Source organism: Eurosta solidaginis, chromosome 4 (assembly GCF_040869045.1).
Source record: "Eurosta solidaginis isolate ZX-2024a chromosome 4, ASM4086904v1, whole genome shotgun sequence".
NCBI lineage: Eukaryota > Metazoa > Arthropoda > Insecta > Diptera > Tephritidae > Eurosta > Eurosta solidaginis.
In genome coordinates, this window is record NC_090322.1 from 131199006 (window position 1) to 131215789 (window position 16784).

General features: G+C 44.8%; 2 protein-coding genes across 2 annotated transcripts in view; one reads left to right on the forward strand and one right to left on the reverse strand.

Annotated features, from left to right (window-relative positions):
* The window catches only part of LOC137248677 (uncharacterized), a 278289-nt gene that overhangs the window by 101153 nt on the left and 160352 nt on the right, over positions 1-16784 (forward strand). The gene's annotated exons all lie outside the window — the stretch shown is intronic.
* LOC137248190 (sperm-associated antigen 7 homolog) lies at positions 6236-7545 on the reverse strand. Its single transcript, XM_067779061.1, has one exon. It carries the CDS (start codon positions 7298-7300, stop codon positions 6473-6475), a length of 828 nt encoding a protein of 275 aa, XP_067635162.1. The 5' UTR covers positions 7301-7545; the 3' UTR covers positions 6236-6472.

Below are 16784 nucleotides of genomic sequence, written 5' to 3' on the forward strand. Positions count from 1 at the left end.
AGCGGGACTGCTCCATATTCTCTTGCTCCGGGAAGGTATCGAACCCAATCCGGGTCCGTCTCCTGACCCCGGTTGTTGTTGTTGTTGTTGTAGCAGTGCTTCGCCCCACCTAACAGACGCGACCGATCACAAACTGTCATCAATATCCTCTAACGGGAGTCCAAGGAAACTTGCTGTTTCAACAGGGGTGGACCATAGGGAAAGGGGTGTTAGAGGCGTTGGTTCCACATTACAATTAAAGAGATGGTTGGTGTCATGTGGGGACACATTGCAAGCGGGGCATACATTTTGTATGTCGGGGTTGATTCTGGATAGGTAAGAGTTTAACCTGTTACAGTATCCAGAACGAAGTTGAGCCAGAGTGACACGCGTTTCCCCGGGGAGTATGCGTTCCTCTTCCGCAAGTTTTGGATACTTTACTTTGAGTACTGGGTTCACCGGGCAATTCCCGGCATAAAGGTCCGACGCCTGTTTGTGGAGTTCACCAAGGACCTGCTTGTGTTTTTTCGCTTCATACGGCTGTGTTCTCAGATGCCGTATTTCCTCAAAATGCTTACGGAGATGACTCCTTAAGCCCCTTGGCGGTGCTGGCTCGTCAATCAGATGTCTGTTGGGATGCCCAGGTTTCTGGGTATTCAACAGGAACTGTTTGGTCAGCATCTCGTTTCTTTCCCTGATGGGGAGTATTCTCGCCTCATGATGTAGATGGTGTTCTGGGGACATAAGAAGACAGCCCGTGGCAATTCTGAGAGCAGTATTTTGGCAGGCCTGTAGCTTCTTCCAGTGGGTAATTTTTAGGCTTGGCGACCATATGGGTGACGCGTAGCACGTAATTGGCTGGCTAATTGCTTTGTATGTAGTCATGAGCGTTTCTTTATCTTTTCCCCAGGTACTGCCAGCAAGGGATTTGAGGATTTTGTTACGGCTCTGAATTCTCGGAACAATTGCGGCTGCGTGCTCACCAAAATGTAGATCCTGGTCAAACGTCACACCCAAGATTTTGGGGTGTAGGACAGTCGGTAGCGTAGAGCCATCGACGTGGATGTTCAAAATGGTCGACATTTGGGACGTCCATGTTGTAAATAAGGTCGCGGAAGATTTAGTCGGTGATAATGCCAGGTTTCGCGAGGCGAAAAAACTGGAGAGATCAGGGAGGTAGCCGTTTATTTTATTGCATAGCTCATCGATCTGTGGGCCTGGGCCTGTGGCCATTACTGTGCAGTCATCGGCGTAGGAAACGATTGTGACTCCTTCCGGTGGTGAAGGTAGCTTAGATATGTAGAAATTAAACAAAAGTGGGGATAGGACACCACCCTGTGGCACCCCTTGTTTAATTCTCCTTGGCTTTGATGTTTCGTTTCTAAATAGCACCGATGCCTGCCGACCACCCAGATAATTTGCGGTCCACCTTTTAAGACATGGGGGAAGGGTAGACCCTTCCAGGTCTTGCAGTAACGAGCCATGGTTGACCGTATCAAAAGCTTTTGATAGGTCTAGCGCTACGAGTACTGTTCTATGGTGGGGGTTTTGATTTAAACCGCAATTTATTTGGGCGCTTCCCAAGGCAGTCGGTTCTATGTACCGGAGCGACTCGGGATTTTTCCCGACCAAGGACTGTCATTTCAGTGTAACCCCATTTAATTTGTTTCGTCCCTCCTGACCTCGGTCCTGAGAAATGGTTTTGCTGCATTTGCCAGAAAAGAATCTTTTTAGGACGGTCATACTCTGTTCAGTGTGTCTCGTGCAAGGGATGGTTGCATCGGACAGGTTGTTCTGGGCTTGATCCCAAAACCCGACGTCCACGTAACTTTTATAAATCTTTTGTGGCTCCTTGCTGCTCACGCCCAAGGGCGTCCCGTAGTCTACGCCTAAGCGTATCCCCACTACCTTCCAGCAGCTTCGCTGCTCAGCAAGCCACAACAAGTACCCGCTGCTGCTCGCGCCAACAACTCAAACAGCTGATACCACTCATAAGTACTACCTTCGTAGTAGAGCTGGTAGCAATGCTGAGCATCAGCCCCTGCCCCCGTCTTCTTCTCCCCACCTCTTTTCTGGCAGCAATCGTGCAGGTCAGGGAAACAGAGTCTTAGTCCCTGCCTCCGTTTGCACCGTCTGCCAGCACAGAATATATAGGTTTGCGACATCCGCTCAATGCAGCTTCTGCCTTGGGTGGTGCCACTTTCCTAGATGTTCTGGTCTCCGCGACGGCAACCCCTCGACGGGTTTCATCGCGCCATGTTGCCAGGTCGCAAACCAAATCATCCGGGTACCCCAATGCTTGCCCAAGGGCGCCCAGCCCCAAGGCCACAACAGCAATTGCGTCCTGGCCTTCCACAACCTAGGCGTAGTCACCCCTCACTTACCCCTAGAGTGGCGGCGTCACCCCTCATGCACTTCAGAATTCTGCAGTTCAACTGTAATGGACTAACTGGGAAGATTACGGAGATAGTCGATTTCATGAAGCGGCACAACATCCGCATTGCTGCGATTCAGGAGACTAAACTCACAGCAAGATCTGCATTGCAGACCTGCTCTGGTTATAATGTCCACAGGAAAGACCGCGAGAGCGGAAATGGAGGCGGCCTCGCGTTTATTATACACCACTCTATGCAATATCATATATTTGATCCTGGCATCGACCGCAGTGACAATGTCTTAGAACGTCAAGGCCTATCTGTCCGGTCAGGCGATGGAAATATAGAAATCATCAACATCTACATCCCTCCTGTCACCTGTTGCCCCAGTGGATACCGCCCTAATATCGAGGCCTTACTCACTGGCAACAATCGCATTATCTTAGGCGATTTCAATGCCCATCACGACCTATGGCATTCAAACTTGCGGGCGGACAGTCGGGGTGAGATGTTGGCGGATCAAATAGACGAAACGACGTTCTGCACAATAAACGGAGACGACCCCACACGTATGGTAGGAAGCTGTCATAGCTCGCCAGATATCTCAATCGTGAGCGCCGAACTCGTAAACTGCGTCAACTGGCAGCCGATGGTAACATTGGCATCCGACCACCTGCCCATACTTATTTCGTTCGAGCGTACCGCCGACTTCATCGTCACCGAAAAACGCACTTTCATAAACTTCAAAAAAGGAAAGTGGGAAGAATATAAATCTGCAACAGACGGCAGCTTTGCTGCCCTCCCTATCCCGACTGATGCCCGCCAAGGGGAGCGTGCCTTCCGTAAGGTCATTGAATCCGCCTCGGCACATTTCATTCCCGCCGGGAGAATTCCCGAAATCCTGCCCCACTTCCCGGCGGAGGCCGCGAGCTTAGCGAGGGAACGCGACCTTATAAGACAGCTTGATCCAGGCGACCCCCAAATAAGGGATATAAACCAACGCATCAGATTGCTTGTGGACGAACACAAGCGGGCGAAATGGAAAGAACACCTAAGAGGTTGTAACCTCTCTACCGGTGTAGGTAAACTTTGGTCCACCGTAAAGTCCCTATCGAATCCGACTAAGCACAAAGACAAAGTTTCCATCGCCTTTGGCGATAAGGTGCTGTCGGATGCGAAAAAATGCGCGAGCGCTTTCTGCCGACAATATATAATGCATCCTACGGTCGACAAAGATAGACGGAGAGCCAATAGACACGCACATAAACACAAACTCAGGGCGTCACCAATTACCATCACCGCTAGAGAGGTTGAGGACGCCATTGGTCGCGCTAAACCATCCAAAGCAGTGGGCCCAGACGGCATAGCCATGCCGATGCTTAAAAACCTAGGGAAAGAGGGTTTCAAATATTTAGCGCATGTCTTCAACCTGTCTCTTTCCACCTTTGTCATACCCGAGAAATGGAAAATGGCCAAGGTGGTCCCGCTACTAAAGCCTGGGAAACCAGCTAACGTAGGTGAGTCATATCGTCCGATATCTCTCCTATCGCCAGTGGCAAAGACGCTTGAAGCCATTTTGCTCCCTTATTTCCAAGCACATTTGCAGCTAGCCCCTCATCAGCATGGCTTCAGAAAACTCCATAGCACTACCTCCGCGCTAAATGTCATTAGCACCCAGATAAATTGCGGTTTGAATCAATATCCCCACCATAGAACAGTACTCGTAGCGTTAGACCTATCAAAAGCTTTTGATACGGTCAACCATGGCTCGTTACTGCAAGACCTGGAAGGGTCTACCCTTCCCCCATGTCTTAAAAGGTGGACCGCAAATTATCTGGGTGGTCGGCAGGCATCGGTGCAATTCAGAAACGAAACATCAAAACAAAGGAGAATTAAACAAGGGGTGCCACAGGGTGGTGTCCTATCCCCTCTTTTGTTTAATTTCTACATATCTAAGCTACCTTCACCACCGGAAGGAGTCACAATCGTTTCCTACGCCGATGACTGCACAATAATGGCCACAGGCCCAGGTCCAAAGATCGATCTATGCAATAAAATAAACGGCTATCTCCCTGATCTCTTCAGTTTTTTCGCCTCGCGAAGCCTGGCATTGTCACCGACTAAATCTTCCGCGACCTTATTTACAACATGGACGCCCCAAATGTCGACCATATTGAACATCCACGTCGATGGCACTACGCTACCGACTGTCCTACACCCCAAAATCTTGGGTGGGACGTTTGATCAGGATCTACATTTTGGTGCGCACGCAACCGCAATTGTTCCAAGAATTCAGAGCCGTAATAAAATCCTCAAATCCCTTGCTGGCAGTACCTGGGGAAAAGATAAAAAAACGCTCTTGACCACATACAAAGCAATTAGCCAGCCGATTACGTGCTACGCGTCACCCATATGGTCGCCAAATCTAAAAACCACCCACTGGAAGAAACTACAGGCCTGCCAAAATACTGCTCTCAGAATCGCCACGGGCTGTCTTCTTATGTCCCCAGAACACCATCTGCATAATGAGGCGAGAATACTCCCCATCAGGGAGAGAAATGAGATGCTGACCAAACAGTTTCTGTTGAATACCCAGAAACCTGGGCATCCCAACAGACATCTGATTGACGAACCAGCACCGCCTAGGGGCCTAAGGAGTCATCTCCGTAAGCATTTTGAGGAAATACGGCACCTGAGAACCCAGCCGTATGAAGCGGAAAAACACAAGCAGGTCCTTGGTGAACTCCATAGACAGGCGTTGGACCTTTATGTCGGGAATTGCCCGGTGAATCCGGTACTTGAAGAAAAATATCCAGAACTCGCAGAAGAGGAACGCATACTCCCCAGGGAAACGCGCGTCACTCTTGCTCAACTTCGTTCTGGATACTGTAACAGGTTAAACTCTTACCTATCCAGAATCAACCCCGACATACAAAATGTATGCCCTGCTTGCAATGTGTCCCCACATGACACCAACCATCTCTTTAATTGTAATGGGGAACCAACTCCTCTAACACCCCTTTCCTTATGGTCCACCCCTGTTGAAACGGCAAGTTTCCTTGGACTCCCGTTAGAGGATATTGATGACAATTTGTGATCGGTCGCGGCTATTAGGTGGGGCGAGCATTGCTACAACAACAGCCACAACAACGCCTAACTACTGAATATGACCACTCAATAACCCCCCAGCGAGTTAGGGGGTCAGAATATACACACGGTAGGAATGTTGTTGTTGTATTAACAGTGCTTCGCCCCATTCAATGATGATCTATTTTATTGCATTAGGCGTTAGGCGTATTATGTTATTGTTGTAGCGATAAGGACACTTCCCGAAGGCCTTGGGGAGTGTTACCGATGTTGATGGTCCTTTGCCAGATGCAGATCCGGTACGTTCCGGTAAAATGTCCGACCATCTCGGGAACGATTTGGTATGACCACACGCGCCCTTCTCGGCCATACCGCTCTCCCACCCCCTAGATCCATGAGGAGTTCGCCAGAGCCTCGGCTGTTAATGAAACAGGATTCGCCACGAATACGTGAGGTTGACAATAGAGTTGGAAAAGCTATATATTGCGCTAGCAACTCCCTGAAAGGGTTGCGCTACACAACCACTTGATAATATTTGGTATTTGTGGATCAAAAGTACTCAATGGCGCGTTCTTTTAGCGTTCTTGGGAAAAAGTAAACAATTAGGGACGGGTCGAATCGATGCTGTGGCAGCCCGTTTTGTGTCATCAAGTTTAGCATACCAGACAATTACTTGGCAAACGTTTTAACTATTTCTTTTTTAATTATCTATAGTGTATAACATCTGGAAATATAACGCGAAGATGTAACTCTTGGGTGGGAGAGAATATCTGGAGACAGGAAAAGCATTTACATTTATTATAGCATAGCGATCTTTTTTTATGCTTTTATCATATTATATTTATGTAAGTAGTTTCACTCAACATCATTTCAAATAGTTAACAATTCAATTGTGATCTCATATATAGTAAAAATATTGCGATTTATTGCAATTGGATGCAAGACACAAAGCAGTCGTTCTTCTTATAGGCGTGTTTGTAATGCAAACATACAAATTTAATTAGTACAATAATTATACTTTGCGAGAAATATCACTGATGGTTGCTTGTAATAGCATTTAAGGATATTTTAGTTTCTGGCTGTTGTTCTTGCCCTGTACTTGATGAGTTTTGTTGATGACTGGCATTGAGATTTTGATGCTGCTGTTGTAGACTTGAACTATCATCCAGTTGCTGCTGTTGCTCAAGCTTTCGTCTTTTCTTGGCTTGTATATCGGCTAAGGTTTGCTCGATCGAACGCATATCTTTCTTATTTTTACTTGGTACAAAGCCATAGCTCAGGTTAGTTTCTGTTTTGCGCGCAGCTTCTAGAGCAGCTTCTTGCCCAATAAGATGGGCATATTTGTCTTTATAGTTACTTGTTGGTTTGATATCAGACTCAGTTGTAGGTGGTGTTTGGGCGGAAGCACGAGCCAGTCTTTTTTGTTCATTTTCAATTTCACGTTGCTGCTTTCGTCTTTCGGCATACTCTTTAGCAACTTCTTCATTCCAGCCGTCGCCATTGCGTCGAGCGGATATTTCATCTTCTGATGGTGCATTCTCTTTTTTATAAACAACCGAATGCCTATCAATGTCTTCACGACCAAAACTCATAGCTATGAAACCACCAAATTCGGCTACTTCATGTATAATGGCACGGTGTACCTTGTCCAGTGGTTGAAATTCGATGTGGGGGCGATCATCCTTAGCAAAACGCCCTATACGCTCCTCTGCATACTTACGAAATCTATTTAGTTCTTCTTTTTGTTTATTTTTGATACGTTCTGCGAGTTCTTTTTGCTTTTTAATCATTCTTTTTTGCTGCTCTGTAGCTGCGGGGGGCTTCTCCATTGAATTGAGTATTGAATTCAGCAAATCCATGGCGGGTTACGGCAGCTAGAACTTTGATAATTACCAAACTGAAATATTCCCCGTGTTCTATTCCGTGATAACTTGTTTAGTTAGGATATATTTGCATTGAATTGTTGATCGATTTGATGCTATTTTTGCATTTTTCTTCTAATGTCCAAACCACAGAGCAGCTGTTTCAATTTTTCGATGAAATATTTTTTTGTGCTATTATTTTTATCATGTTCGTGTGATTCTGACAGCTGTTTGATAGCGATAAACGTTGATAAAAATGAAATCGATTGTACTAGGTTGGACTTATCTATCGATAAACTGTTAGTTTTATAACGGCTATATAACGAGGCTCGAGAGCATTGTTTAAATCCAAAGATCCAAGATCCCGCATTCCGGAATTGTTGTATTTGTAATCGAATTTGAAAAAAAAAGTTTGATGACGTAGCGCTTTTGAAATTTTTTTGATTTATTACATATCTCTCATGTTTCGCTACCAGTGTTCGGAGTATTTAAAACTGTTACCTGAGCAAACGACTACGCCGAAGTAAAAATTAAATTTTCGGAGTGTATTTTTTCTTCCTCTTTGAAAGCGGGCGAACAACTAACATCAATTTGATTTGGTGGCTTAGCAAACCTTTCGATTGTGTTTTTGCCATAAAATGTTTCTTAGCAAAATGGTTACCTGCCTTATCAGATGCACATGGAGTCGGCCTAAAACGTGTAGGATGACCAATTAGTGCTCCAATTAACACACCACATTCTATCTCCCCGGATATTTATCGCAAAAAAATATTATTATTATTTTCGGTTAACCATACATATTTCATGCTCCTTTAATGACAGAAGGTTTCACGACCGGGCAGATTCCTGTAGGAACGATAATGGCGACCTGTTAACTGACGTACAGAATGTGGGGGAAGACGAACCCGATACCCCGATCGCCGATGATGAAAAACACTCCCCTGCATCCAATATCACGACTAAAAAATATCAAGGTGCTTAGTAATGACGGGATACCCACCGGGCTGTTCAAAAATGGAGGCGAAGTTGGCCTTGCAGTAAATTTGGACAAGACGAAGTACTTGCTGTAATCGTGACCTTTCTAGCTACGTCACTGTTGACAGATATAAATTCGAGACTGGCCTAGAAATCAAACGGAGAGTAACTCTTGCCAACAAGTGCTTCTATAGGCAATTGAAAAGTAAAGTCCTCTCTCTACGAACAAAATTCTCGCTCTACAAGTCACTCATCATACCTGTCCTGATTATGGCTCGGAATGATGGAAGGTGTCGAGAGAAGATGAAATGGCTCTTGGAGTATTCGAGAGAAAAGTTCTCCGGAAGGGATATAGTTCTATTCGTGATGTCGGCGGTGAGTGTCGAATGAGGTATAATGATGAGTTATATGAGCTTTACGTAGACATGACGATAGTGCATCGATTGAAAACCCAAAGGTTTTGCTAGCTAGGGCATGTTATGCGGAAGAAGGAATACGCTCCGGCAGTTTGTAAACAGAGGAAACCTGTACTGAGTTGGGAGAGACAGTTGGAGTAAGATTTGACTTCGGTTGGTGCCCCCAATTGGCGACTGTTATCACAAAACAGGGTTAGCTGACCTCACTTACTCAACGTGCTTCATTTTTATATACAACTTCAAGAAGTGCTTTATATTGAATTTTGGCAGGATTTACAGATCACGCCCGAACACATTTGTTGCTTACATTTTACTCCTTCTTTTCTCATTTCTTACGAAAAAAGTACAAAAACTGTTAATAAAATGTGAACAAACACGTCTTAAGACACAAACAATGAATTCACGTCATTTTATCCAATCTTCACTTGTAAACCATCAGCTTTTCATACGTATACAATGAAAACTTCAACCAAAAGATATTACCAAGGTATTTGTTTAACCGGCTTTAGGTCCAATTTTAAGTATTAAAACACCAAAAATTGTTACGTAATAATACTATTTAGTTTTCAACTCGACCCAAATAAATCTTTGAGGTAAAAAATGTAGTAGGAGGTAAGAGCCGAGCAAAATAGTCCGATTGGAATAATGTCGTTTCGACCTCCGATTTTTGATTATGGGAGCGGTAAATAAGAATTTGATTTCTTTCGAAAGACATTTGCGGAAAACCGGAAAAGCATTTTTGTACGGAAAATATTTTTGGGAGCACGGCTATCTGCATTAGTAACCGGGTTTTTTTTACATGTTTATATACTACATATAGTAAGGCATCGAGTCTCTAAGATCTTTTGCAATCCCGGGATTTGAAAATTACAGTCCCGGGATAGCCCGTGACTGTTACCTTCGAATGTTGGTTTAGAAATAAATATGGAACTCATACAAACACAAGTAGTTTAACCAAAAACATTTATTTCAGTCGTATGATTTAAACTGAATTCAAAACATATTTTGTATACAAAGAAAAACTTAGTTTAACATACAAATGTGTTACATATTAAAGTTCAGCCAATTCAAAATATTTCTCTACTCTAAAAAAAGCGTTAACCTATGTTCATCTAAAATTCTAGATCGCAAATTGTTACACATTTATCCGGCAGCTAAGAAAAATCTTTCAGATACCACTCATAACTACAATCTCCGTAGTAGAGTCGGTAGCAATGCCGAACATCAGCCTACGTCCCGTCTTCTTTCCGGCAGCAATAGCGTAGATCAGGGAAATGGACTCTTAGTAACTACCACCTTTTGCACCATTTGCCAGCACAGAATATATACGTTTGCGTCATCTGCCCAATGCAGCTCCTGCCTTGGACGGTGCCACTTTCCTAGATGTCCTGATCTCCGGGACGGCTAGAAATCATCAACATCTACATCCCTCCCGTCACCTGTTTTATGGTAGGAAGCTGTCACAGTTCGCCAGATCTATCCATCGTGAGCGGAGGACTAGTAAACTGCATCAACTGGCAGACGATTGTAGCATTCGCATCTGACCCCCTGCCTATACTCCTTTTACTCGAGCGAACCGCCGACTTCATAATTAACGAGAACCGCGCGTTCACCAACTTTAAGAAAGGAAAGTGGGATGATTACAAATACTTTACGGACAATCGCTTTGCTGCCCTCCCTATCCCGACTGATGCTCGCCAAGGGGAATGTGTTTGCCGAAACAATTGCAGAAATCCGGCCTTATTTCCCGGCGGAGGTCGCAAATTTAGCGAGAGAACGTGACAGCATGACACCGGTGACCCCCAAATAAGGGATATAAACCAATACAGCAGATAGCTTGTGGATGAACACAAGCGGGCAAAATGGGAGGAGCATTTAAAGAATTGGAACCTCTCTGCCGGTGTGGGTAAGCTTTGGTCCACCGTAAAGTCCCTATCGAATCCGTCTAAGCACAATGACAATATTTCCATCGCCTTTGGCGATAAAGCGCTGTCGGATGCGAAAAAATACGCGAGCGCTTTCTGCCGAAAATATATAATGCATTCTACGGTCGACAAAGATAGACGGAGGGCCAACAGACACGCACATAACACAAATTCAGCGCGTCACCAATCACCATCACCGCTAAAGAGGTTGAGGTTGGTCACGCTAAACCATCTAAAGCAGTGGGCCCAGACGACATAGCCATGCCGATGCTTAAAAACCTAGGCAAAGAGGGATTTAATTATCTAGCACATGTCTTCAACTTGTCCCTTTCCACCTTTGTCATCCCCGAAAAATGGAAACTGACCAAGGTGGTCCCGCTACTAAAGCCTGGGAAACCAGTTAACATAAGAGATTCCTATCGTCCGATATCACTCCCATCACCAGTAGCCAAGACACTTAAAGCCATTCTGCTTCCCTACTTTAATGCAAATATGCAACTAGCCAATCATCAGCATGGCTTCAGAAAATTACACAGCGCAACCACCACGCTAAATGTCATTAGTACTCAGTTAAATTGCGGATTAAATCAAAATCCCCACCATAAGAGAGTACTTGTTGCGTTAGACCTGTCAAGTCTTAAAAGGTGGACTGCAAATTATCTGTCTGGACGGCAAGCATCGGTTCAATGCAGGAATGTAACATCCAAACCAAGAACATTTAAACAAGGGGTGCCACAGGGTGGTATCCTATCCCCACTTTTGTTTAACTTCTACATATCAAAGCTACCTTCACCACCAGAAGAAGTGACTATCGTTTCCTACGCCGATGACTGCACAATAATGGCCACAGGCCCAGACCTAGCAAAATAAACAGCTATCTCCCTGATCTCTCCAGCTTCTTCCCTCGCGAAACCTGACATTGTCACCGACTAAATCATCGGAACCTTTATTTAAAACATGATCGCTCCAAATGTCGACCATATTGAACATCCACGTCGATGGCACCACGTTACCGACTGTCTTGCACCCCAAAATCTTGGGTGTGACGTTCGATCAGGATCTACATTTTGGAGAGCATGTAGCCGTAATTGTATCCAGAGCCGTAATAAAATCCTCAAATCTCTTGCCAGTACTAGGGGTAAAGATAAAGAAACGCTCATTACCACTTGCAAAGCAATTGGCCAGCCGATTGCGTGCTACGCTTCTCCAATAAGGTCGCCAAGCCTAAAGACTACTCACTGGAAGAAGTTACAGGCCTGCCAAAATACTGCCGTCAGAACCGCTACGGGCTGTCTTCTTATGTCCCCAGAACACCATCTACATAATGAGGCGAGAATACTCCCCATTATGGAGAAAAATGAAATGCTAACCAAACAATTTCTGTTGAATACCCAGAAACCTGGGCAACCCAACAGATATCTGATTGATGAGCCAACAACGCTCAGGGGCTTAAGGAGTAATCTTCGTAAGTATTATGAGAAACTACGGCACCTGAGAACACAGCCGTATGAAGCCAAAAAACACAAGCAGGTACTCAGTGAACTCCACAAACAGACGTCGGACCTTTATGACAGGAATTGCCCGGCGAATCCTGTACTCAAAGGACAATATCCAAGACTAGCAGAGGAGGAACGCACTCTCCCTAGGAAACGCGCGTCACTCTTGCTCAACTTCGATCTCGATTCTGTAACAGGTTAAACTCTTACCTATCCAGAATCAACCTCGACATACAAAATGTATGTCCTGCTTGCAATGTGTCCCCACATGACACCAACCATCTGTTTAACTGTATTGTGGAACCAACGCCTCTAAGACCCCTCTCATTATGGTCCACCCCTGTTGTAACAGAAAGTTTCTTTGAACCTCCGTTAGAGACACTGATGACAATTTGTGAGTGGTCGCGCCTATTGGATGGGGCGAAGCACTGCTACAACAACAACAACCACATTAGAATGAGAAATTGTTATTATTATTCTCCAATTCTAAATATGCACCACGAGATCCACCGCATAGAATAATGTCTGTTGGTGGGTGTGAAATTAAAAAGACAGGAGGTATTGTGTTCCAGTCCCATCCGTGCCGCATGTATTCCAATTGTCCAATGCCCCGTGAGCACCGCAACTACCCTGGATATATCCTAGTTATTAACAAGAGGCCTAATTGTAATGAACGTGTTTTATTTAATCCGTACGATGCAGAGGAACCTCCTCCGAAAAATACGGTAAAGGATCTGGTGACCGACTCAAGCAAAGGCCATCTGCTCATCGGGACAGGCGCAAACGCCCACCACGTGCAGTGGGGTAGTTCCGACATAAACACTCGTGGTGAGTCACTTTTTGATTACCTTTTAACAACTAACCTGGTAGTTTGCAATGTAGGTAATGAACCAACTTTTATTACTAAAACCCGTAGAGAGGTTATTGACCTCACTATTTGTAGCGAAAGCGTTTTTGGGTGGGTTAAAAAATGGCGTGTTCTTGAGGAACATTCCTTCTCAGACCACCGGTATATTGAAGTAATGTTAGAGTTCTTCGTCGATCAGCCCATTGCGAGACGTAACCCACGTAATACAAACTGGGAACTACATAATGAGCTGTTAGCAAGAGAACTACCAGTACTGCCCCCGCAAAGCCCATCATCAACGGAGGAGCTAGAGGGTCTGGTAGAAACCTTCACATCGGCATTCTGAAATGCCTTAGAACAGGCTTGTCCAATGCCAAAACCACGCGGTAAGCGTAAACCTCACTGGTGGTCCCAGTTTAACAAAGTCAAATTCCTCGATAACGGATCATAATGGCTAGAATACAAGGACAAACTAAGGACCTACAAATAAGTCCTGAGACAAGCGAAGAGAACTTCATGGAGAAATTTCTGCACTGGAGTCGAAAGTGTCGTTGACAAATCAAGGCTACGGTGCGTGCTTTCTAAGACGCAAACAGCTATTAGCTTTCTGCGGAGACCAAATGGTACCTGGACCAGCACAGAAGGGGAAACTCTAGAGCTGCTTCTGGACACACATTTCCCGGGAAATATGACCAACCCACCGGAAGTACCTGCAGCAAACCAAGCTGTGAATATACCCATCACTGAGGAGAGGCTGAGGTGGGCAGTTAAAAGTTTTAAACATTTTAAGGCTGCTGGACCAGACGGGATTCTCCCAGCTCAACTTATCTACTCTGGAGTTTTCAGCCAACTGGCTGCGGCACATATATACCGCTTGTTTGGCTCTAACTATATTCCGTGTGCATGGAGGAGCGCCACGGTCATATTCATTCTTAAGGCAGGCAAAGCCTCTCACTAAGAGCCGAAGGACTACAGACCTATTAGTCTATCATCCTCCGTACTCAAGACCCTAGAGAGAATAGTTAGCGATTTTCTTACTACAAACATTGATAGGAACCTCATTTCGGGCTATCAACACACGTACACCAAAGGTAAATCTGCGGAGACTGCGCTACACAGCCTAGTCTCCATTATCGGAACATCCTTGTTCGAAAAGGATTATTGTCTTGTGGCCTTCCTAGACATTGAAGGCGCATTCAACAATATAAATCCAGACGCCGTTAACAATGCTTTAACTGGTCTGGACGTAAATAGACCCCTAGTGGGACTGATTTATCAACTGCTCAGGGGAAGGAAAGTGCTTTCCTCACTGGGGAAGGTTGATATAACACGATTTGTCGCAAGGGGCACGCCCCAGGGTTGTGTCCTTTCCCCTCTACTATGGAACCTAACGGTAAACTCGCTATTAAGAGATACTAGTTGGGCGAGCGGGAAGATTGTGGCATATGCTGACGACCTAGCGATTGTCTACAGATGCAAGTTTCCTCAAACTTTATGCGACTTGATACAGGTAGCATTGCGAGGTTTACCTGTGGGCTTCCCGATGTGGACTCAGCGTCAATTCCGATAAAGTTGAGCTTGTCTTATATACCAAACGATACAAAATACCATCGTTAAACCTACCAGAACTAAATGGGGTGCGCATAAGCCTGGCAGATAAGGCCACATTTCTAGGCGTAGTTCTAGACAAAAAGCTGAACTGGAAGGACAACTTCATTCAGCGACAAAAGAAAGCGTAAATTGCATTATATACGTGTAAAAGAGTCATTGGCAAAAATGGGGACTCACCCCCAACATATGCAGATGGATTGATACAGCAATTATCCGACCCATACTGCTGTATGGAATAGTCGTATGGTGGCCAGCCTTGAGCAAGGCGTCAAACCTAAACTTGTTGGGTAAAGTCCACAGATCCAGCATGATAAGCATAAGCGGGGCTCTAAGAACAACGCCTAGCGAAGCTCTTCAGGTCATTCTTGACATCCTTCCATTGGATCTAGCTGGTCATCGAGCAGCGGCAACGTCAGCCCTGCGTCTAAGGGAGTTATCGTATTGGGACAACAAGACCACAGGACACTCAAGTATACTAAACAAATACAGTTTTCTTCCTCCTAGCTCGGATCGCTGTGCGACCACAGCAGTTGCGGAAACCCACTTTAAGATAAACATCCCCAGCAGGGATGCCTGGAGGGAGTCGGATAAGTGCCTTGCTATGGGCAGCAGCATTTCCATATACACGGACGGCTCCAAGCTAAACGGTAGAGTTGGAGGTGGAGTATACTCAAGGGACCTTGACAGGCAGAAGTTGCAGCCATAATGGAAGCCGCAGCTAGGATAGGGATATACAATGTCGGCAAAGAAATCTTAATCTTCAGCGACAGCCAAGCAGCCATAAAATCTCTTGGCTCCCACTCGTTCAATTCTGAACTAGCACTAAACTGTCGCCGATCTCTTCAAGAGATGGCTCAACAGAACCGTGTACACCTCACATGGGTCCCTGGACATAGGGATATCGAGGGAAACTGCATTGCAGATGAGCTCGCTAGGCAGGGTACAACCAGGCAGGTTCTTCCTGGACAAGAACGCTTAGTTATGCCCCTGTCCACATGCAAGCTAATGCTAAAAGAGCACATCTACCGTCAAGCCGACGAAAGATGGCTACAAACACCGGGTGTCGAACATCAAAAGAAACCTGGCCTAAATGGGATCCTAAAAGATCCCGTCACGTGCACAACCTAAGAAGGGATACCATTTCCATACTTGTGGGGGCACTAACGGGTCATTGCCTCATAGGTAGGCATGCCGAAAGGTTAGGAGCGCCTTATCGTCGTTGCTATAGGAGTTGTAAAGAGGATTAGGAGGAAACGGTGGTTCACCTCATTTGCAACTGCCCAACACTAAGCGGAGCACGGCAGCGCTTTGTGGGAGCTCCATTTCTTGATAATCTGAGCCAGGTTGTGGAGCATGACGTCAAGGACCTGGTAGCTTTCATCAGATCCTCAAAATGGTTCGAAGAGGAAAGGTAACGGTGTTTTTCGTGGTATCACAACGGGCCTAATACTACTGGCCTAAGTGTGCCCTCGGGCAGCCACCCTAACCTAACCTAACCTAATCCGGGCTTGAGCTCAACAATAACAATAACAACAATAGTATATACTAACGACCAAAAATGAAAATAAATCATAATTATTCAAACGAAATTGTTCTAAGAAAATTATTCAAAAATAATTTAGTCATGAATGAATTATCATTGAATACATTTTTTACAGATAATTTATTTTTGAACAATTTTCCGTTTGAAAATTAGTTTCTAAAACTCATAGTTTCCTCATTTTTAAGATCCTGGGGCTGTATTCACTAGGTGAGTTTCGAAATGTACATTTTTATTTCATACAAATTATATGAAGTGAATATTTTGAATCTCACACTTACTGAGTTTACCCCCTGGTTAACAAAACATTTAAATTACGATCATCCTATTAGCATAGGTCGACATATGTATATTAATATTTTTAACAGGATTCGCCACGTAAAATGAGGTTGACAAAAGAAGCTATAAAGCTACATATTGCGCTCGAACAAACCCTGCAATCCCTTGCGTTCGCCATTAATTTTCGCCTTCGTCGCATGCAGTGGCGTAGTAAAAGAATTATTCGCAAAATTTAAAATTCAAATGCAATTGAATGCCGGCGTACAGCCACTGCTGTGTGAACATATATGTATGTATGTTTGCATTCCACTGGTATGCATGAATATTTACATATGTATTATTTTTTATTTTAGAAATTGAAATGTATACCATCTCAAATCAAATTTTTACGG

Excerpts from the sequence above, each read along its gene's own strand:
- LOC137248190 (XM_067779061.1), bottom strand. The coding sequence starts at position 7,300 with ATGGATTTGCTGAATTCAATACTCAATTCAATGGAGAAGCCCCCCGCA.